General features: G+C 45.9%; 2 protein-coding genes across 4 annotated transcripts in view; one reads left to right on the top strand and one right to left on the bottom strand.

Annotated features, from left to right (window-relative positions):
• Nucleotides 1-22,519, bottom strand: part of LOC126540481 (uncharacterized) — an 87,691-nt gene that overhangs the window by 28,916 nt on the left and 36,256 nt on the right. The window contains exons 9-10 of one of the 2 annotated variants that reach the window (XM_050187299.3): nt 21,438-21,589; nt 15,519-17,584 (exon numbers count right to left, since the gene is read on the bottom strand). In XM_050187299.3, coding sequence (XP_050043256.2) covers nt 17,570-17,584; nt 21,438-21,589 — 167 coding nt within the window. In that variant the 3' untranslated portion in view covers nt 15,519-17,569. Of the gene's footprint in view, nt 1-15,518; nt 17,585-21,437; nt 21,590-22,519 lie in introns of those variants that run through there. The other variant, XM_055076053.2, reaches the window with a different exon arrangement.
• Nucleotides 1,447-3,865, top strand: LOC126540477 (piggyBac transposable element-derived protein 3-like). 2 transcript variants are annotated; one of them, XM_072286286.1, is made up of 3 exons: nt 1,447-1,654; nt 1,933-2,072; nt 2,135-3,865. In XM_072286286.1, exons 1-3 carry the CDS (start codon nt 1,624-1,626, stop codon nt 3,767-3,769), a joined length of 1,806 nt encoding a protein of 601 aa, XP_072142387.1. In that variant the 5' UTR covers nt 1,447-1,623; the 3' UTR covers nt 3,770-3,865. The 2 variants fall into 2 exon arrangements, with proteins under 2 accessions (XP_072142387.1, XP_072142386.1); XM_072286285.1 differs by having other exon boundaries at nt 1,447-2,072.

Raw genomic sequence — 22,519 nt, forward strand, 5'->3', positions numbered from 1 at the left:
CAGAAGCCTGGAGGCTTACGAAAAGAGTTCTGCTTAAGTTGAAGACGCCGAAACGAGCTGTGGAAAGAAGAATGATGGGTGTAACGTTAAGCGATAAGAAAAGAGCAGATTGGGTGAGGGAACAAACGCGAGTTAATGACATCTTAATTGAAATCAAGAAAAAGAAATGGGCATCGGTAGGACATGTAATGAGGAGGGAAGATAACCGATGATAATTAAAGGTTGCGGACTGGATTCCAAGGGAAAGGAAGCGTAGCAGGCGGCGTCAGAAAGTTAGGTGGGAAGATGAGATTAAGAGGTTTGCAGGGACGACATGGCCACAATTAGTACATGACCGGGGTTGTTGGAGAAGTATGGGGGAGGCCTTTGCCCTGCAGTGGGCGTAACCAGGCTGATTATGATGATGATGATGATGATGATGATGATGATGATGTTTCTTTTTTTATTGTGATAGCAATTATACTGATACTCAAGGTGAATTTCACCGCCGTCTTTCTCGTTCCCGTCCTCGCGTAGCTGTAGGCGTCACCGTCCGCGTGGCGTCGACATCACCGTGAGTTCCAGTATCAAGTTCAAATGCGATTGGATTGCTGGCGTGCGCCGTATGCTGCAATTACTAATGGCTGTGTGCGTCGTCGTCTACTTGAGCGCGCAAGGGTGGAAAGCGCCGAGGGTGCGCGCCGACTTTTGCATGCGCAAGGGTGACAGCGGGGAGATTTGGCGCGCCAGGAAGGGTGGGGGGAGGGGAGCAGGATAGCACCGCGTCTCCATTTCTAGTAGGAGCACGGTAGAGTGTGGCTGTGCGAGTCTTCTAGTTGAGGTAACCTGCGGTGATTTCGGACGCTAGCCTACCTAAAGGATGATGGCTTCGTGTGTTCTGTGTTCTCGCGCGCCTAGTTCCCGTTGAGGCGAGAGGCAGCACGAAGGGAAATTCGGTCGCCCCACTACTGCTCTTCCTCGTTCCAGTGATACTAAGCGCTCATTAGATAAGATGTGTTCATGATTGCCTGTGCACCCGCCATGCTCGGTCGAGAAGCGCACATGAGCGTCCATTTCCTCGCTAGCGAGCTAGGTCACCCAATGCTCCCTTTATTTTTGCGCCGGAATGTGAGGCGTATTAATTACGGTTGGCCTGGGATCGCATTCCCACGTAATGTGGTTGAAAGTTCGCTAGTCTCCACACTAAGGGCAAATGCTCACGTATGGGATAAGGTGTTTTAGGACATACCGGGGCGAGCTGGGTGCAGTGCAAGAGGATGGGGTCTGGACGGGGAAAATTCACTCGATCCGCAATAGCTCGAGCTGCACTGTCCGCCCACTCGTTACCCTTGGCTTCCATGTGTCCCGGGCACCATATGATTATGCGTACCTGGTTTAGTGTTGCACTTAAAGGGCGGGCGACACACGCAGGAACGCGTCCACTAGTGAAATACCGGCACCTTATCCCTTTGCGACACGGCGTGTACAATTGTACACGCGATTTTCACGAGCTTTTTTGCGAGCTTCTATCGTCGTCATCAACACTTGGGCCATTGGAGCCGCATTCGAATTTACCGCTCTACCGGACGGTGCTGCCATCTCGTGATTGCCGCGCCAAATGCATTACCAAAACAAGAAAACAAGATGGACGCCTCGACGTTCTACGGCGCGTCAAGTAGGTGCTCTTGGCTTTATCTTTTCTGCCTATTTAAAACGTTGATTAAGCTGGAACTAAAGCTGTGGACCTGATAACTAAGTGCTATAGATAAGAATAATACGGAATTATTTTTTATTGTACTACTGGTTAGGAAACGGTGGTCATGTTTACGATGGCGTGTCTATTTGTACACAACGTGTCACAAATGCACCGTTTAGGCGGCCGCCGGTTCATCCTGCTGTAACTGCGGCGAATGTCGCTTTTCTGCTTTACTGAGCCTTTTTTTCCTTTTATAGGCATCCAGACTCATGCGAGAACAAGACGCAAGACTCCGAACTCGTCAGTAGACCAGCTTTTTGACGCCATCATGAATGGAGATGTGTCAGACGCCGATCTTTCTGACGATGAAGTCGCCGATGTACAGGCAGCTCAAGCGGTAAGTGGCAAATAGCGAAATTTCTTGTTAGCAGTTGCATCATTTTGCCTTTACGTTTGCAGGTAACTGCATCGAATGAGGAGCATGACCCTAAAATGCATCCTGCAGACGACGAGGGTGATCTCAGTGACAGTGATGAGATGCCTGCGAAAAAAGTGAAGCATGTCAAGTGGCTCTCCAAACCTTTCGATCCAGTGGACACGCGCTGCACCTACCACCCGCTTGGCGGATCAACGCCAGAAGAACCGCTAAAGTATTTCATGAAGTATTTCACCGATGAAGTGTTCGAGGACTTCACGAAGTACACAAATATTTATGCCTTGCAGAACACAGGAAACGAACTTTCGTGCTCCGTGCAAGAGATGAAAGTGTTTTTTGGAATTCTCATTTACATGGGTGTCCTGAAATTCCCACGTGTCCGCATGTATTGGCAAAGCGGTACCCGAATTTCTGCAATTGCAGATGCAATGGCGGTAAACAGATTTTTTAAATTGCGAAGCGCATTGCACATAACTGACCAGAATGAGCCAAGGGATGCATCCAGTGTGGACAAGTTCTGGAAGGTGAGGCCGCTCCTCGATGTCATTAGGTCCCGGTGCCTTCAGCTTGAAGAGCTTGAACATAACTGCATTGATGAGCAGATGGTGGCATTTACAGGAAGGGTCCCAGCAAAACAGGTGGTGAAAAGTAAGCCAAACCCTGTTGGTGTGAAGATCTTTGTGCGATGCAGCACCGATGGTCTGGCGCATGATTTTGAACTCTATCAGGGCAAAGGCACAGGAGTAGACCGGGAGTTCTCCTACCTTGGTCTAGGGGGCTGTGTGGTAATGAGACTTGTGGAGTCATTCCCACAGCACCGCAACCTGAAATTGTTCTTTGACAATTACTTCACGTCCGTGCTGCTTCTGAGGGAGCTAAAAGGTATTGGAATCCTTGCCACGGGTACGATCAGGTGCAACAGGCTGCTGGGTTGTAAGCTGAAGGGCGAAAAAGAAATGCGAAAGGAGGAGCGTGGGAGCACCGATGTCAAGGTGACAGAGGAAGGAGACGTTGCCCTTGTGCGATGGAAGGACAACAATCTGGTCACGGTGGCCTCAACACAGGTTTCCACTGGTGAAGCTAGGGCTGTGAGCAGGTGGAGCTCCTCGAAAAAGGAGCGCATCGAGGTAGAATGCCCACAGGCTATACTAGAGTATAATCGCCACATGGGTGGGGTTGATAAGTTGGATTTTATCATGTCGCTCTATCACATCAGAGCAAAGACAAAAAAATGGCCTGTAAGGGTAATTTCACACCTCACCTCATTTGCGCTTGCAAACTCATGGTTGCAGTATTTAAGAGATGCTTCTGCTGAAGGCCTTGTCCGAAAGAACACGATGGACATGCTACAGTTTCAAACCGATACTGCCATGAGCCTGCTTGTTTCCGAGAAACCTTTGGAGAAGAAGCGAGGGCGACCAAGTGCGGAAAGCTTACAGAGGGTATCAAAAGCACCTCATAATAGTGGACCCCTCCTTACAAACACTGTTCGTTTGGATGGTAAAGCGCACTGGCCTCAGCACGTGGATGCACGATTCCCACAGCGTTGCCGGAAGCCTGGATGCAATTCCAAATCACGAGTTCGGTGCAGGAAGTGCGAAGTGTTCTTGTGCCTGTCCGCCACTAATGACTGTTTTTATGAATATCACACCAAGTAAGCAAGAAGGCTGATCAGCTGATGACCAAAGAGGAATTTTTTATCGCTCTACCTGCAATATTTTCATGCAATAAAGCCTTCGGTTGACTTTTGCTGACTTAGTTGTATTGAGTCACAGTGTGTACATATGAGTACGCGACCTAATTTATTAAGTACCTAAGGTACCGGCTTGTTTATGGTTTTTTACTGAAATATTGTTCATCAAGAGTGCACACAGGCAGTTTCAAAATTTTCTGATGACTATATCCTAATGCGTGTCGCAAAGGGATATTTGAGAGTCCGTGAGTATATAATATCCCTGTCTCGTGGCTCCTTTGGCTTCGATTGCGAGGGCGACCACTAGGGGTTCTGACGTGTTTACTGAATTGACCTTGGCTCAAGCCCAGGTAGGTATACCTGGGTCCCGAGCCAAGCTAACGGCATCAAGCGAAAAATTATGTAGGTCACAGTGACTTGCGTCCGTGTAAAATGTGTCTGGGCCCGTTCCAAACTGTTTTGTGAGCTGTCTGGCTCTGGCGAGGCGACACGCTCGGTGGAATAAAGGATTCATGTTTTTCTGTACAGGTGCGGTGCCTATTTGGGTACGGATCTTGGCGGTAAGGGGCACGTGTTCCTCGTCATTGTATTGTGGTCGTATGGGATAATCTAAACCACGTAGGCTCTCCCTACCTGTGAGCGTGCGACTGAGTCTTTCTCGTTGTGTGAAGTGGACCGCGGTCGTCAGCTCATCAAAACTGTTGTAGATCCCTGAGGCTAGACGCTGATACGCGCATCTTCCTGTTGGGAGTCCGAGGGCAGCCTTGTAGGCGGTACGGAGGAGCGTATCCGCTTGTTTTGCCTCAGCATTACTAAGGTCTAGTTAGGTGAGACCGTACGCGACTCGGGTAATTCCAAAGGCGTGGATTAGGCGTAGCGTTTACGCCTCTTCCAATCCTTTGCGATGGTAGGTTACTGTGTGGGCCAAGCGTAGAATTTGTTTACCTGTCTCGCGAAGAGATTTAAGTGCGTGGTCAGCGTGCCTATTACCCAGAGATGATGTATGCATGCTTTGGCTACCTCACGTATAGGCTGGTCACCTACTCTCAGGTCGAAGGGTTGCTTGCCTTGGTAGCCACTCTCATGCACCCAAACAAACTGCAATTTATCCCAGGAAGCAGCTCATACCACATCCTTCCGCAGAGAGATACACTGTCTGTACTGCTTCTTGTACATTACATTCTTTCTTTCCGAGAGTACCACTGCTCATTCATAATGATATTATCGGCGTACAGGGCATAGCCCACGGCTGCAATACACTCAAATTGTCGGGCAAGGTGATCCCATGCCAATGTTAAAAAGCAGAGAAACAATATCGCTCTTTGACGTGATCCTCTATTGGACATGGTCAAAGCATACGATCTGGTTCCTTCATGGCCTATCGTGGCTGTCCTATTAGAGCGAAAAAAACGGATCTACTTATATGTGCATTCCCCACAGTTTTTGTGATTGAGATTCTGCAGGATAAGCTCGTGACCCATGGTATCGAAAGCCCTCTTCAGGTCAACAGCAACCAGGATGTGTTCCGCACCCTAGGGAATACCCCGTAGGCGGATGAACACGTCCTGCGTTGAGAAATTCCGGTGGAAGCCATACGTGTGGGTCGGTGAAGTTTAATTTAGATAGTTTACTAGTCGGGTTTAAATGACTCTCGAAAAGCTTACCGGGACAGGAGGTGACGGAGGTCGGATGGAGGTTCTGTAAAGTTGGCTGTTTGCCGGTTTTGGGAATCAGCACGACTCAGGCCTCTTTTCTCTCTCGTGAAATGGTACCATTTACCCATACGTGCTCACTAAATTACCATTGTCATGTCATCGTCGTCGTGCTATCATTTTAGCATCGTCATTGCTTTAGTAACGGGTCCATGTTGACGTCACACCGTGTTCTTCGATTCGTCGATTTCGTTGCTTTCTCTTCGCTCTCGTAATCATGCTGTCATCATTCAATCGCTTTTATGCCCGCGTTGTTATGCAGTCATCGTGATTGCTCATCGTTAGATAGGCAGTATCGTGTATTCATTGTCATACCGTCGTCATCATGCCATCAAAGTCGGGCTACTGTCGCTATTCCAGCGTCGTCAGCCGGCTGTCGTCATACTGCCATCTTCACGCCATCGTCGTCACTCCATGCTCATCATCCTATTGTCCTCATGTCGTAGTCACGCCTCATTATGGCATCGTCACCCTTTAGGAATCATCATTTAATTGTCGTCCTACCGCTTTGTCATTCCATCGACGTCATTCCTTCTTCATCATTTCATCGTCGTTATTGCGTCGGCGTCATTGAATCAACCTCATGCCCCATGCTCGTCGATAACCTTGGAAAGCGAGTGCTATAGCGAACTCGGACGATACCGAAGTATGTTGCATTAGCCGAAGCAAGCGAAGTATGATAATTACAACTATCTATGTTAAATAAACGTGACTTCAGAAATATTGTGCGGCTACGTTGCTCGCATGCTAATTGTATTATCATCGGCAGTCATTCTATGATTAATTCAGGTGTTTTTTTCGCCATTCCTTTTTGCTCAATTATGATTACGAATTACGCAATTGATCTCTTCCACCGATAGACATTATACGAATAAGTTTAGAAAATTTTTGTATGCCCGAACATAAAGCAGTGACAGCGAGTACGGGCTTCCATAAATATTGTGGAATAAACAAAACGTACCTGGAGCAAATGACTTTTATGATAGCTAATCTACAACATCAGCCAGAAATAAATCGTATTGAAACAAAAATAGTTAATACAATATGGCAGCAAAAGGTGGTAACTTATCAGAATTGCTTCCGTTTACTTAAATAAAGTATGTTTTGTCTTTTGCTCTCAAAAAAGATAACGTCTGCTTAGGCCTGGTTGTGGCACTAAGCTGGATAAGTGGCGCTTAGTGATACACATCAGCTCTCTGCAGTAAATAGACTTAGAGACAATGAATCCACCCTTCAATACAGAGTAAGAACACGGTTCACCCCCACTCCTCCATCCATGTTTAAGTTCTGTGGCGCTACTTCTCGATCTCGTGCTGAATGCATCGAACTGGGCGATATTCCGCATTTTATTGGGTTCTGGAAGTGCTTCTCTTCTTAAAGAATGACAATACCGCACAGTGTGAGAAAAATGGAGACTCATCGCGCATGTATAGAACAGTTAGTTCTCCGGAAGAAGTACTGCCAATATTGCGCAAGAAAGTGTCAGCATTTTTTTTCCAATGCAGCAAGAGACAGGGCTGACTGGCTAATTGTGACACACTTCACGCGGTACGAGACGCTCAGCGGGAGTGATTGCAAGCGAAGTCTTCTCAGGCTAACCACACCTGTAACAACACCATACAAATATCGTCCGCTTTAGGCAGCCGTAGTTTAGAGTTGCGTAGTCACAATGTCCGCGCAGATCAGTGTATCCAACGAAGTTGCACACAGTTGCTCAATGGGAATGCTAGTGCGCACGCTGTGTGCTTGTGCTGGCATTGCATTACAGCAGTCTCTCCGCTGCTGAGTCAACTGAGCGTAGCGTGACCGCTTGTGTAACTGATTTCTTTGTAGACTTTCAGACAAGCTGACCATGCACGGCACGTGTCTCTCGGATGAACGCTTATCACAAGTACAAAGCGAACGTAGCTGTTCTCTGCAGTGCCTAAACACGTGATATATCGGTGTAGCGAAAAGTAAGCTGCTTCAGCTGAAACTGTCTTATCCAGAAAAAGGAACTTAGGGGTTTTACGTGCCAAAACCATGATTACATTATGAGGCTGGTCGTAGTGAGGGACTCCGGACTAATTTTTTACCACCTGGTGCTCTTTAACGTGCATCCAGTGCAGGGTACACAGGTGTTTTTGCATTACTGCCCCATGGGAATGCGGCCACCGAGGCCGGGAGTAAATCGCGCGCCCTCGAGCTTAGTAGCGCAACGACATAGCCGCTACGCCATGACAACGGGTCTCGTCCACTTCTGTCGCGAATTACGATGGACGATGGATATCATTTGTGAAATCAGGATATTTTATATTAGGGCCTTGCAACCATTGAGGAATGAAGAATTCAAGGTTGCTGGATGAAATTTTGTCCATTATTTAGTGAGTGGTCGCAAGCTATAAGGACGCTGCGTGACTTTGCGAAACCTCAAGAATTGCCTTTTAATCAGCAGATCGGCTGCTTATAAATAACTAGACTCACACGTACGACAAAATCACTGATACCGTTGTCATGTCGCAAAAATAGCTAGGCATAAGCACTTGCCCACGGGCTCTTCCACAGCCAAAGTTACTTATCACTGCGTCTTTGTTGACACTATCTTACGCAAACATACGAAGCATCATGCCAAAGCGCGAATATGACTGCTCTCTCCTTGACGATAGCGACTCTAATAATCTTGTTCTTACTGAAATTTGGCTTAATCCTGACATTACAGACGCAGAAATGCTTCCTGATAACCATGCTTTTAATAATTAACGCAAAGATCGAACTAGCAAGACAAGCGGTGGCGTTATTTTCGGTGTTAAAAAATCATTACTTTCACTTATTATCGACTCGAACTCCTCTCTTGAAATTGTGTGGGTTGAAGTAACAATAAATACGACCAAACTACTGGTAGGCGCCCGTTACCGTCCGCCTGACTACAGCACTTCTTTTGTTACAGAACTACGCAATAGCATAACCACGGCCCTCCAGCTCTGTCCAGTGCATTCTGTTTATTCATTCGGTGATTTTAACTTCCCGCTCATAAAATGGCATATCCTAGCAAGATATTGTCGAACATCAGTGGAGTTTCTTAACTTGACTTTAGATATTAACCTGTTCCAGCTCGTTAATAAACCAACCTATGGTATTAACATTCTAGACCTTATACTCACCACCGCTCCCGAAACGATTGAACCCATATTTCATCTGAACGGCTTTAGCGATCATGATCTACTTCAGGTAACAATGAGTGTTCCACTACGATTTTCAGGGATCTCAAAGCAAATAATACGCGATTATAACAAATCAAACTACTCTAAAATAAACGATGAACTTGAACTATTTTTCAACCGCACGCTACTTCCTTCTTTTCATAATCTCTCGGTGGAAGATAACTCGGTATGTTTCAAGAATAAAATTTCAGCTCTAATTAACAAATATATCCAGTTGCTCTCGATAAGAAATGACAAATCTAATCCTTGGTTTATTAATGCCCTACGTAGGCTCAGGAATACAGAGAAACGTCTGTACAACACCGCTAAACGCGTCAATAATGCTCCTTCTTGGGAAAGGTACAGGCTTTGCTTAAAAACGAGCTCTTCTGCCTTAGCTGGGGCTCTATAACGTAAAACTATTCATATATGTTTCTATTCCAATCTCCTGACATCACATTTGCGTAACCACCGACGCAAGCACCGGGCGGTCACCCGCAGGGTCGTCTGAACACACAAATAAAACTCTCTCCTTGTTCATAAGAGGTCACTTTTGTTTGCTTGAAAAACGAATAACATGGCCTACACTGAGCGGTTTGTCGTATCTAATTGGCTGACAAGAGGCGAAGAGAACGCTCAAGTGGAGAGGGATTCGATGGGGCAGAGCCAGTGCACTGAAAATCGATAACCAGATAAAGAGGGTGGTGCCGGCGTCTGCGATTGGCCGGCTTTCCCTTACTTACCTTGCGGTGGCTGGTCGAAAATCGCGGCGGCATGCAACGGAAGCTTAAGAATGACGCTAAAAGGGACACTCAGCAAAGAGTCGGCAGAATTAGGTGGTAAATGTGCCGAAAGTGCTCGAAAACGTTACAGGGCCACGCAAGAAGTTTTATTATGCGCAAATACACCCATGCTCTTCGGCAGGTGCGCCTGCCGCCGATCGCTCCGCCTGATCAATCGGCGGAAGCCATCTTTTATTCCTTTCGGAACGGGGCAGCCTGTGGTTATTCAGAAGAAAATTCACTCTGTTCTGCATATTAATGCGTCCTCAATGCGTACACGTCACTTTCACGTGGTGAGTTTTCGCGGTTTTGTGACGTCGCGTGACAGGCAGGTGAAGCGGATGCAGCCCGAAAACTTTTGACCAATAGCCGGAGCCTGATGGCGAAAAGACGTCGAACCAAAAACAACTGTTTTTCTTTTTTTCTGTCAAATCATGCATAATAAGTGTGTACATCATCATCAACATCAGCCTGGTTATGCCCACTGCAGGGCAAAGGCCTCTCCCATACTTCTCCAACTACCCCCGGCCACCTAACTTTCTGCCACCCTCTGCTACGCTTTCCTTCCCTTGGAATTCATTCCGTAACTCTTAATGACCAGCGGTTATCTTCCCTCCTCATTACGTGCCCAGTCCATGCCCATTTCTTTTTCTTTATTTCAACTAAGATATCAATAACTCGCGTTTGTTCCCTCACCCAATCTGCTCTTTTTTTATCCCTTAACGTTACACCTATCATTCTTCTTTCCATAGCTCGTTGCGTCGTCCTCAATTTAAGTAGAACCCTTTTCGTAAGCCTCCAGGTTTCTGCCCCGTACGTGAGTACTGGTAAGACACAGCTGTTACAAACTTTTCTCTTGAGGGATAATGGCCACCTGCTGTTCATGATCTGAGAATGCCTGCCAAACGCACCCCAGCCCATTCTTATTCTTCTGATTATTTCAGTCTCATGATCCGGATCCGCAGTCACTACCTGTCCTAAGTAGATGTATTCCTTTAGCACTTCCAGTGCCTCACTACCTATTGTAAACTGCTGTTCCCTTCCGAGACTGTTAAACATTGCTTTAGTTTTCTGCAGATTCAATTTTAGACCCACCCTTCAGCTTTGCCTCTCCAGGTCAGTGAGCATGCATTGCAGTTTGTCCCCAGAGTTACTAAGCAAGGCAATATCATCAGCGAATCGCAAGTTAGCAAGGTATTCTCCATTAACTCTTATCCCCAATTCGTCCCAATCCAGGTCTCTGAATACCTCCTGTAAACACGCTGTGAATAGCATCGGAGAGATCATATCTCCCTGCCTGACGCCTTTCTTTATTGGGATTTTGTTGCTTTCTTTATGGAGGACTGCAGTGGCTGTGGAGCCGCTACAGATATCTTTCAGTATTTTTACATACGGCTCGTCAACACCCTGATTCCGGATATGCCTTCATGACTGCTGAGGTTTCGACTGAATCAAACGCTTTGTCGTAATCAATGAAAGCTATATATAGACGTTGGTTATATTCCGCACATTTTTCTATCACCTGATTGATAGTGTGAATATGGTCTATTGTTGAGTAGCCTTTAGGGAATCCTGCCTGCTCCTTTGGTTGACGGAAGTCTAAGGTGTTCCTGATTCTATTTGCAATTACCTTAGTAAATACTTTGTAGGCAACGGACAGTAAACTGATCGGTCTATAATTTTTCAAGTCTTTGGCGTCCCCTTTCTAATGGATTAGGATTATGTTAGCGTTTTGCAAGATTCCGGTACGCTCGAAGTCATGAGGCATTGCGTATACAGGGTGGCCAGTTTCTCGAGAACAATTTGCCCACCATCCTTCAACAAATCTGCTGTTACCTGATCCTCCCCAGCTGCCTTCCCCCTTTGCATAGCTCCCAAGGCTTTCTTTACTTCTTCCGGTGTTACCTGCGGGATTTCGAATTCCTCTGGGCTATTCTCTCTTCCATTATCGTCGTGAGTGCCACTGGTACTGTATAAATCTCTATAGAACACCTCAGCCACTTCAACTATCTCATCTACATTAGTAATGATATTGCCGGCTTTGTCTCTTAACGCATACATCTGATTCTTGCCAATTCCTAGTTTCTTCACTGATTTTACGCTTCCTCCGTTCCTGAGATGATGTTCAATTCTATTCATATTATACTTCCTTATGTCAGCTGTCTTACGCTTGTTGATTGACTTCGAAAGTTCTGCCAGTTCTATTCTAGCTGTAGGGTTAGAGGCTTTCATACATTGGCGTTTCTTGATCAGATCTTTCGTCTCCTGCGATAGCTTACTGGTATCCTGTCTAACGGAGTTACCACCGACTTCTATTGCACACTCCTTAATGATGCCCACAAGATTGTCGTTCATTGCTTCAACACTAAGGTCCCCTTCCTCAGTTAAAGCCGAATACCTGTTCTGTAGCTTGATCTGGAATTCCTCTATTTTCCCTCTTACCGCTAACTCATTGATGGCCTTCTGATGTACCAGTTCCTTCCGTTTCCTCCTCAGGTCTAGGCTAATTGGAGTTCTTACCATCCTATGGTCACTGCAGCGCACCTTGCCGAGCACGTCCACATCTTGTATGATGCCAGGGTTAGCGCAGAGTATGAGGTCTATTTCATTTCTAGTTTCGCCGTTCGCGCTCCTCCACGTCCACTTTCGGCTATCGCGCTTGCGAAAGAAGGTATCCATTATCCGCATAATATTCTGTTCCGCAAACTCTACTAATAACTCTTCCCTGCTATTCCTAGTGCCTATGCCATATTCCCCCACTGCCTTGTCTCCAGCCTGCTTCTTGCCTACCTTGGCATTGAAGTCGCCCATCAGTATAGTGTATTTTGTTTTGACTTTACCCATCGCCGATTCCACGTCTTCTGACGACGAAAGGCGACGCCAAAGACTTGAAAAATTATAGACCGATCAGCTTACTGTCCGTTGCCTACAAAGTATTTACTAAGGTAATTGCAAATAGAATCCGGAACACCTTAGACTTCCGTCAACCAAAGGACCAGGCAGGATTCCGTAAAGGCTACTCAACAATAGATCATATTCACACTATCAATCAGGTGATAGAGAAATGTGCGGAATATAACCAACCATTATATATAGCTTTCATTGATTACGAGAAAGCGTTTGATTCAGTCGAAACCTCAGCAGTCATGGAGGCATTGCGGAATCAGGGTGTAGACGAGCCGTATGTAAAAATACTGAAAGATATCTATAGTGGCTCCACAGCCACTGTACTCCTCCATAAAGAAAGCAACAAAATCCCAATAAAGAAAGGCGTCAGGCAGGGAGGTACGATCTCTCCAATGCTATTCACAGCGTGTTTACAGGAGGTATTCAGAGACCTGGATTGGGAAGAATTGGGGATAAGAGTAAATGGAGAATACCTTAGTAACTTGCGCTTCGCTGATGATATTGCCTTGCTTAGTAACTCAGGGGACCAACTGCAATGCATGCTCACTGATATGGAGAGGCAGAGCAGAAGGGTGGGACTAAAAATGAATCTGCAGAAAACTAAAGTAATGTTTAACAGTCTCGGAAGGGAACAGCAGTTTACGATAGGTAGCGAGGCACTGGAAGTGGTAAGAGAATACATCTACTTAGGACAGGTAGTGACTGCTGATCCAGAGAGTGAAATAATCAGAAGAATAAGAATGGGCTGGGGTGCGTTTGGCAGGCATTCGCAGATCATGAACAGCAGGTTGCCATTATCCCTGAAGAGAAAAGTGTATAACAGCTGTGTCTTACCAGTACTCACGTACGGGGCAGAAACCTGGAGGCTTACGAAAAGGGTTCTACTTAAATTGAGGACGACGCAACGAGCTATGGAAAGAAGAACGATGGGTGTAACGTTAAGGGATAAGAAAAGAGCAGATTGGGTGAGGGAACAAACGCGCGTTAATGACATCTTAGTTGAAATCAAGAAAAAGAAATGGGCATGGGCAGGACATGTAATGAGGAGGGAAGATAACCGATGGTCATTAAGGGTTACGGACTGGATTCCGAGGGAAGGGAAGCGTAGCAGGGGGCGACAGAAAGTTAGGTGGGCAGATGAGATTAGGAAGTTTGGAGGGTCAACATGGCCACAATTAGTACATGACCGGGGTAGTTGGAGAAGTATGGGAGAGGCCTTTGCCCTGCAGTGGGCGTAATCAGGCTGATGATGATGATGATGATGACGATGATGATTCCACGTCTTCATAGAAGCTTTCGACTTCCCGGTCATCATGACTGGATGGAGGGGCGTAGACCTGTACAACCTTCATTTTGTACCTCTTATTAAGTTTCACAACAAGACCTACCACCCTCTCATAATGCTATAGAATTCCTGTATGTTACCAGCTATGTTCTTATTAATCAGGAATGCGACTCCTAGTTCTCGTCTCTCCGCTAAGCCCCGGTAGCACTGGACGTGCCCGCTTTTTAGCACTGTATATGCTTCTTTTGGCCTCCTAACTTCACTGAGCCCTATTATATCCCATTTACTTCCCTCTAATTCCTCCAATAGCACTGCTATACTCGCCTCACTAGATAACGTTCTAGCGTTAAACGTTGCCAGGTTCATATTCCAGGTATATTGCCAGGTATATCAGTTGGGGAGGTATCGCGGTTTTCGTGACGTTGCGTGACAGACAGGTGAAGTGGGGGTGGTTGAAAAAAGCTTTTGACCTATCGGGGAGGGCTGATAGCAGAATTGGAATAGAAAAGTTTGGAATAGTTTTACGTTATAGCGCTCTGGAGCTAAATATAAATATTTCTCCACAGATTTATCTGCTCTCCTACATTCGAATGCGAGAAAGTGTTGGCCAGTTATGTTACTTGACCGGGACTCTAACCGGATAGCCTTACATAGTGAGACAAATAGTCCCCTCTCTGACAATGAATGCCCCTCTGCTTTTAATACGTTTTTTTCTTCAATTTTCAGCCGCGAGGATCATACCAATGTACCTCATGTTGCTGATTATGAATGGCAATTTATGGAACGTATTTAAATGTCGGTGGAGGTAATTGCTTGTCCTATTAATAATCTCAAGTTATATACTTCATCGGGTATATATATATATATATATATATATATGTGTGTGTGTGTGTGTGTGTGTGTGTGTGTGTGTGTGTGTGTGTGTGTGTGTGTGTGTGTGTGTGTGTGTGTGTGTGTGATTAAGACCACGTTATAAAGCAGCAATAGACTCAGCCATTGCAGCTTGTACCCTGTTGGGGCTAAAATACTTCATAATACTTATAAAGACGTGACGTCATGGCCACCTACGAAAGTTGCGGTTTGGACGTGAAATTTTTAACCTAAAACGTGCCCCTCAATTTCTTCCACTCACATCGAGCTTTTCCCGCAAACATTTGCAAACGGAGTCTAAATATACCAGACTTGACAGCTTCTACTTTGCTTTCTGGCGTCCTTCTTTTTTTACTTCCCGAGCTAGCACGACCCCTACTGCTTCTTCACAAACAAGTTTCCTTGTAGTTTTAGCTTGCTAATGTTCTTGAACACTGGTCTGACATATGCGCTATAGCTACAGCAACAATTTGTGTGTCGTAGATCATGTTTTATTATTAAACTCTTAAAAAAAGTTCAGTGCTGCTTCAGTAGAGTTTGTTGCCTATTTTCTTTTATTTAATCGATAACGTAAGTCTACCACACTAACCTTTTATTTCCAACCACTTGCTGTATTTTCAACTTTATTACCAATATATAATGCGGTGATCAAGTCCTTGGACAGTTCTACAACTTTGGAGCTTCAAATTGCTTTACTCTGTATTGTGTAGTGAAAAGCAGAAATATTGTGAAGTAAAGTTGAAGGCAAATAACTTTTACTGAGGCGAGCTTGTGGGCAAGAAACAGTACAAGTCTGCACCAAGATCTTACAATAGCAATTATACAAAGAAACTACTCTCACTGATTTGACAAAATAAGCAGACGTGGTATAGGAGTGACTTTTAAGGCTGTATCGAAACTTCAAGAATTGTGAAAAAATATTCTTTATGAGCTGATTGTGATAGTGTTTCTTGATTCTTTATGAACACAATAATTGTAATGAATTGCAACAGACAAGAGAATTTATTTGTTCCACGAATGCTGTATTTACGAACAGGACAAGCGTTAAAAGGTAAGGTAGTTACAAATGTTACTCAATGTTCTTTTTTTCTTGTGAGGTCGCGAACACTATTTATTTATCTGTATAACTATAATTTAGGTATCAATAAATAAATAAATAGCGTAGCCACATTTAGAGAGCCCAGAAGTAAGAATTATGCAGTTGCCGTATTTTTGGTTGTGTTCTTCACGATTCGCAAATATAATGGTATTAGCGCGGATCTGGTAGCCTCTTAGAAAATTGATTTCGGAATCGTGAAAATATTTTATCATGGTGCCAAACTTGTTGCGAAACCGAATAGGAGCAATGGCTAAAAAATAGAAAATTCTTTTATTCTGTAAATAATAACATTTGCAGTTTCGCCAGGAAGGCGAAGCACCGATTGTGAGAGCTAGTTAGTATATAGCTGTACGAAGTAAGGAGAGCAGCTTTATCGGCCGTATAAACTTGTAAAAACCCGCTTACTAACTAAATTAACAATGACAGGATAAGTAAGCGTGACTCCACGTGGACGTAGAAAAAAACAGACCCACGGGAATAGCACTGTCTGTTTGTGTCTACGTCCTTGTTCAGTCGCGCTTAGACGTTCTATCGTGGCTTCAAACTAACTAGCCCGTCAACGTGTTTTGACTAAGTTAACCAGCACGGTGTCACACGCGCAGAGGTAGACCTGAACACACATCGCTCAACGACAGCGGGAAATGTCCGTGAAAAAGCTGGAGTTAAGAATCGTGGCAGGAGCCGTGAGCCAATTGACCTACGTGCACCTGTCGCTTCAACGCGTACGAAACGCTGAGAGCACAGCGCATACGAAGCTACCGACACTACACACACTCTACAAACATCGCAGATCGCTTTGAAGATTAGGCCCGCGTGGGCGCGCATTTTAGCCAGGTCGCACACCGCTTTCAAGACACACGAGCGCCGGCAACGCGTCGCTACGGCGTACGTCAAAGGCGTCTACAACGGCGACCGCGATTTGCGTGGCCAACGCCGTAGAAGACGCCGCGGTTGTCTCCACTCGGTACGAAGCGGCGAGCGAGAAGGACATCGAGGCACCGTAGCAGCCGCCGGAGAAGAACGACCCTCCTCCCTTGCCTCTCCCTTCTGCCTCGCACGCAACAGGAGAGCGCATGCAACGGCATGGCATGCGGGCCGCGTTCCTAGCTCACGCACGCGTGATTAAACCGCGTTCGCCGGCTCACCCTCACACGCTTTCATTTATGCGGAACCTCACCGGTGATTTCTTTCTCTGATTAGCCAGATAATTACACACAAAGGTTATTTTAGTAGCAGATAAGGATTGATTAAGGAAAACCGTAGTTATCCTAACCGCGTATTGCGCCATTAATTCTTTAAGCCACTTTGCTATAATTTTCTGGCACAACCTGGAAATACGGCTGATGCGCAGAAGTTGTGATCTTTGTCTTACTAGTCCTATACAATAAAGTGCGCTTTCCACGAGCTTCATTTAATAAAAGAAAGCCCGCACAGGTAAAAGAACAGTGAGTCTATTGGCCCGCGTTTAAATCGTCCTAATGATGCTTACCTATAATGAATAATCAAAACGTAAGAAAATCGCACATTTACAGATGCATGAAAGTTCATCTATTCTGGTACGTGGCACGATATCACGCACATTTTTTTTTTCACATGGGCAAGCGTTACTTAGTGATGATCTTCTTTCCCTGCTCAATAAGTTTCGTGCCAACGAGGTCCATTCGAGCACATACTTCTTTCACGATATCGCCATTGTTCTGGGAGTCTTGAGAGGAGTAGTTCACTGCGGTCTTCTCAAATACCTTGGTCACAAGTTCAATCGCCTTCGCCGTCGCTTTCTGTTTCAAGGTGTCTACCGCAGAATCAGCAACGGCAATGGCGACATCTTTCACAGCCTCCTTCAGGTGATCTCCAATTTCCTTCAGGATGTCCTTGACCTTTGCAGCGGCCTTGCTTATTGCCGCTACGACCTTGTTCCAGAAGGTGCGGAATCAATACTCTTCAGTCTGAGAGAAGAAAACATGAGAGAGAAGGTGTCATCACTGTCTGTTTGCTCTGTAGAAACAGAGGCTCACAGCAATATTTTTATTGGCTTTCATTCCTACAGCACTTTTTGGTGCACACTTCGAAAGGATAGAGGGATTCACTGATTAAGATTGTTTAATGTCAGAAACCTACACATAAGCTCTAAAGGAAGGAGTGGTCGAGTAGTACTGTACTGAATAATTTTAACAATATTTTTTTGTACAGCGCAGCTCATACGCGCCCGTTTGTTCGTTGAGCGCTGGCCTAGGCATCGACGTAACTGGTAGAGTGAACCCGCCCACCGACGGATAAAGAATGAGCGCAGCGGAGGATGAAAGACGGCAATAGCGAAGAAAGCGTGAGCAATAAACCGGAGGAGGAGGGCACAGCTGATGCATGACGAGGAAAGTGGAGGAGGAGAGTGTGGCGAAAGGGTGAAGAGGAAAGAGGAGTGGGGAGCAAGACGTACTGAACGGCAGCGACCCGCTAATAGATGGCGTCATAATAGCGTGCGCCGTAACCCAGTCGCCGATGACGCCATTACTAAGGCATGCGGCGAGTGCGTCCACCGATACCATGTATGGAAACAAAGCACTGGCGTGGGCTTCTGACCCACTGCGCATGTGCTAATTGGCGTTCACTGCAACCGCTAGAGGATGCGCTCAGCGCGAGCCACGCGTTCCCGAGTTCACGCTTTCTTTGCGAATAGAACGCGATGCAAGCGGTGGAAGTACTGCGTCTCCCTCTGTTGCTGAAGGGTAACCCGAGCTACAGTGACTGTACAGAAACTCTAACCCGAGCGGAGGTTCTGCGTCGCTGACGCCAGAATACAGGGGTGCGAGTTCTTACTTTCAAGAAACAGCACGCATGTAAAATAAGGCGGGGTCTGAAACGGTACCATGCGCACATGTCTCTCTCAACTTATTCGCCTTAATACATCGAGCATTCAAAAACACCTAACGAGGGGCCGTATAACGTAAAACTATTCCAATATGTTTTTATTCCAATCTCCTGACGTCAAATTTGCGTAACCGCCGACGCAAGCATCGGGCGGTCACCCGCAGGGCTGTCTGAACAAACCAATCAAATGCTCCCCTCGTTCATGGGAGGTCATTTTGTTTGCTTGAAAAACGAATAAAATTGCTTGCACTGAGCAGATTGTCTTATCTAATTGGCTCACAGGAGGCGAGGAACACGCTCAAGTAAAGAGGGATTCGATGGGGCCGAGCCACTGCACTGAATATCGATAACCAGATGAAGAGGGTCGTGCCAGCGTCTGCGATTGGTCCGCTTTCTCTTACTTAGCTTGCGGTGGCTCATCGACACTGACGGCGGTACGCAACGGAAGCTGAAGAATGACGCTAAAACGGATCCTCAGCAAAGAAGAGTTGGCAGAACGAGGTCGTAAACGTGCTGAAAGCTCTCGATAACGTTACACGGCGACGCTAGAAGTTTATTACACGCAAATAACCCCACGCTCTCCGGCAGGGGCGAGTAGCCAGTGCCGGAGCGATCGGCGGCAGCCATCTTTTATTCCTTTCGGAATGGGGCAGCCTGCGGCTATTCAGAAGAAAATTCAGTTTTGTTCGGCATATTATTGCATCTTTAACGCGTACGCGTCACTTTGACGCGGTAAGTTTTTGCGGTTTTGTGACGTCGCGTGAGAGGCAGGTGAAGTGGGCGTAGCTCAAAAGCTTTTGACGAATAGCCGAGGGCTAATGCCAAAAAGGCGTCGAATCCGAAATAACCATATTTGTTTTCTTCGGTCAATCTATGCATAATCAGTGTGTACACGTCATATCAGATGGGGAGCTATCGCGGTTTTCGTGACGTCGCTTGACAGACAGGTGAAGTGGGGGTGGTCCAAAAAAGTTTTTGACCAGTCGCGGTGGGCTGATTGCGGAATTGGAATAGAAAAGTTTGGAATTGTTTTACGTTATAGCGCCCGAACTGTGCTCAAATTTTCCATTAGGGAATATCGTAATCGTTGGTGAACTTTTTCTTCCTGAGAACTTCTCTATCTACCTTGCACCGCTACCTATGCCTGTAACGGATACGGTCTTCGCTGCTTCTTTTTAAGATTGCAACGAAGCGCCCTACAACCTAAAACTATTCCAATATGTTTTATTCCAATGTCCTGACGTCAAACTTGCGTAACCGCCGACGCAAGTATCGGGCGGTCACCCGCAGGGTTGTGTCAACAGACCAATCAAACGCTATCCTCGTTCTAGGAGGCCACTTTTGTTTGCTTGAAAAACGAATAACTTTGCTTACACTGAGCGGCTTGTCTTATCTAATTGGCTGACAAGAGGCGAGGAGCACTCTCAAGGGGAGAGGGATTCGATGGGTCCAAGCCATTGCACTGAAAATCGATAACCAAATGAAGAGGGTGGTGCCGGCGTCTGCGATTGGTCCGCTTACCCTTACAAAGTTTGCGGTGGATTGTCGACAATCGGGGCGGCATGCAACGGAAGCTTAAGAATGGCGCTAAAACGCATCCTCAACAAATAAGAGTTGCCAGAACGAGGTTGCCAACGTGCCGAAACTGCTCGAACACGTTACGCGGCCACGCAAGAAGTTTTCTTACACGCAAATAAACCCATGCTCTCCAGCAGGTGCGAGTAGCCAGTACCTGAGCGATCAGTGGCAGCCATCTTTTATTGCTTTCGGAACGGGGCAGCCTGCGGCTATTCAGAAGAAAACTCAGTTTTGTTCGGTTTATTAATGCATCTTTACTGCATACACGTCACTTTGACGCGGTGAGTTCTTGCGGTTTTGTGACGTCGCGCGACAGGCAGGTGAAGTGGGTGCAGCCCGAAAATTCTGGACCAATAGTCGAGGGCTAATGGCTCAAAGTCGTCGAATCAGAAATAACTATTTTTCTTTTGTTCGGTCAAAGCATGCATAAGCAGTGTGTACACATCATATGAGATGCGGAGCTATCGCGGTTTTCAGGACGTCGCGTGACAGACAGGTTAAGCGGGGGTGGTCCAAAATGTTTTTGACCAATTGCCGAGGGCTGACTGCAGAATTGGAATAGAAACGTTTGGAATAATTTTACGTTATAGGGCCCAATGGGCGCTAAGATATCACAGGTACTGATACCTTATGTTCCAAGTCGCATTGTGCAATGAGTAGTTGATATTCGTAGGCCAAGGTCCTCTAGGTGACTCTGAGCTTCTTCATCGCACGAAAAGGTTGTAAACACGAGTGTGATGAGTCTACTTTGCTTTTATCGGTGAATAATGTACATGCACCGGAATGCCTTATGGGGTATACCACAGCTTTAGCTCTAATAATTCCGAACAAGTACTTATGCAGAAAGGCGAAAAAACGTGCACTACGATTAAAAAAAAAACGCTTCGGAAACGCTATGGCGTTAAATGAATAGACTTCTCCCAATCCCAATTTTACAACTAATGTGCCATGCTGGCATCTAATTGGTATGCCCCAATATAATCTAGGGTATGAAGCTCGAAAACCACTTTTCTCATACTGTTTTCTTGAACTTCTATTGTACATATGTTCACTCTACAATATGTCACACTTAGTTTTTCGGCGCTTACAACGTCCTCGGTCCTCAAGTCAAACAAAGAGCCTTGCTGCTGCTATTGAGTTGCTTAGCTAGATTTTTCTGCAGGATTTTGGTTGTATTGCCATGGGTGACCACAACTTCTGGCAATTTCCTGAGGACTACGGTGGCTTCGCGTCGAGTGAGTTTGAGGAATTCCGTGCGGCGGTTCCTTTAATGTAGTCACTTGACACCACCAAATTTGAAAGGGTGAATGAAAATATTTGTGTGACGACCACACTCTCACGCATGTGTCTACTCACCGGGATGTAGTTACTTCCTCCTTTTGTGAGATCGCGTGCAGCGTTTCGAAGAATCTGACCAACTAAGATGGCGTCTCTGGCTGCTTCCTTCAATTCGCTGCCGAAGAGCGCTTCCAGCGAGTGCTTCTCCGCGGGGATACTGTGGGCTGACGCTGTAAGGAGAAAAATGAGCAACGGGGAAAACAATTGAATCAAAGTGCACTCCCTACGCCGCATACAGTCTTCTATGTCGAATCATGGGAGCTAACTATCATAAATGCTTAACGTATTTTTTCCTGGAATTCTTGCACCATCACCATTCTCGCGCATGCTAATTTAGAGTCGTTACCTGCCATGACATTCAGGGATTGTACCTTTCTTTATGAAGAAGTAACCGGCAAATTCCGCTGGCCGAGCATTCAAAGGGCTTCCATATCATACCTTCAGCTCTCGTACGTCGCAATCTGAAATAATTATTTTGTAACATATATTTTTGACCCCATTAGCAGCAGGTTTACATCACTGGTCATGACGTTCTGCTTCTGAACACGTGGTCACGAGTTTGATCCTGGCCGTGGCTGCCACGTTCAGGAGACTGTCAAGTTCAAAGACTTGTACCTACTATGCATCAGATGCACATTAATGTATTACGGGTGGTCGAAATAAGCCGCAGTCCCCCATAACAGAGTGCCTCATAATCGGATCGAGATTTTGACAAATAGAACCAAACAAATTGATTGATATGCCCAACGAAGTATTTAATATTTCTCCAGCAATAATTCTACTCATTTTTTTCTTCCGGTTTTCCGTGAAACCAACTTAGCAGGCCCTACTTGTTGTTGTCACGTTGTGCAATACTCCTTTGGAGACATAGTACTAGAGAAACTTTCAGAGCGTCAAAATCCGTGGAAATCAGGAGATGAACTTCGCGTCCTTTACAACCACTTGAAGTTCACAGGAAAGCAAGCAGAGCAAAACGCAGCGGAAATTATGCATCTTTGTACTGGTACTTAAATATTACTAAAAAAAAGCTATAAAACGAACTTCATCACGGCAGCCATGAACATGGTAGGCACGTAGCTCTATATTTAGCCTACAGTTCT

This window comes from Dermacentor andersoni, chromosome 2, assembly GCF_023375885.2.
Source record: "Dermacentor andersoni chromosome 2, qqDerAnde1_hic_scaffold, whole genome shotgun sequence".
NCBI lineage: Eukaryota > Metazoa > Arthropoda > Arachnida > Ixodida > Ixodidae > Dermacentor > Dermacentor andersoni.

Excerpts from the sequence above, each read along its gene's own strand:
- LOC126540477 (XM_072286285.1), top strand. The coding sequence starts at position 1,890 with ATGTCGCTTTTCTGCTTTACTGAGCCTTTTTTTCCTTTTATAGGCATC. Across the intron at positions 2,073-2,134 it reads ATGTACAGGCAGCTCAAGCG|GTAACTGCATCGAATGAGGA; the intron begins GTAAGTGGCAAA and ends TTACGTTTGCAG.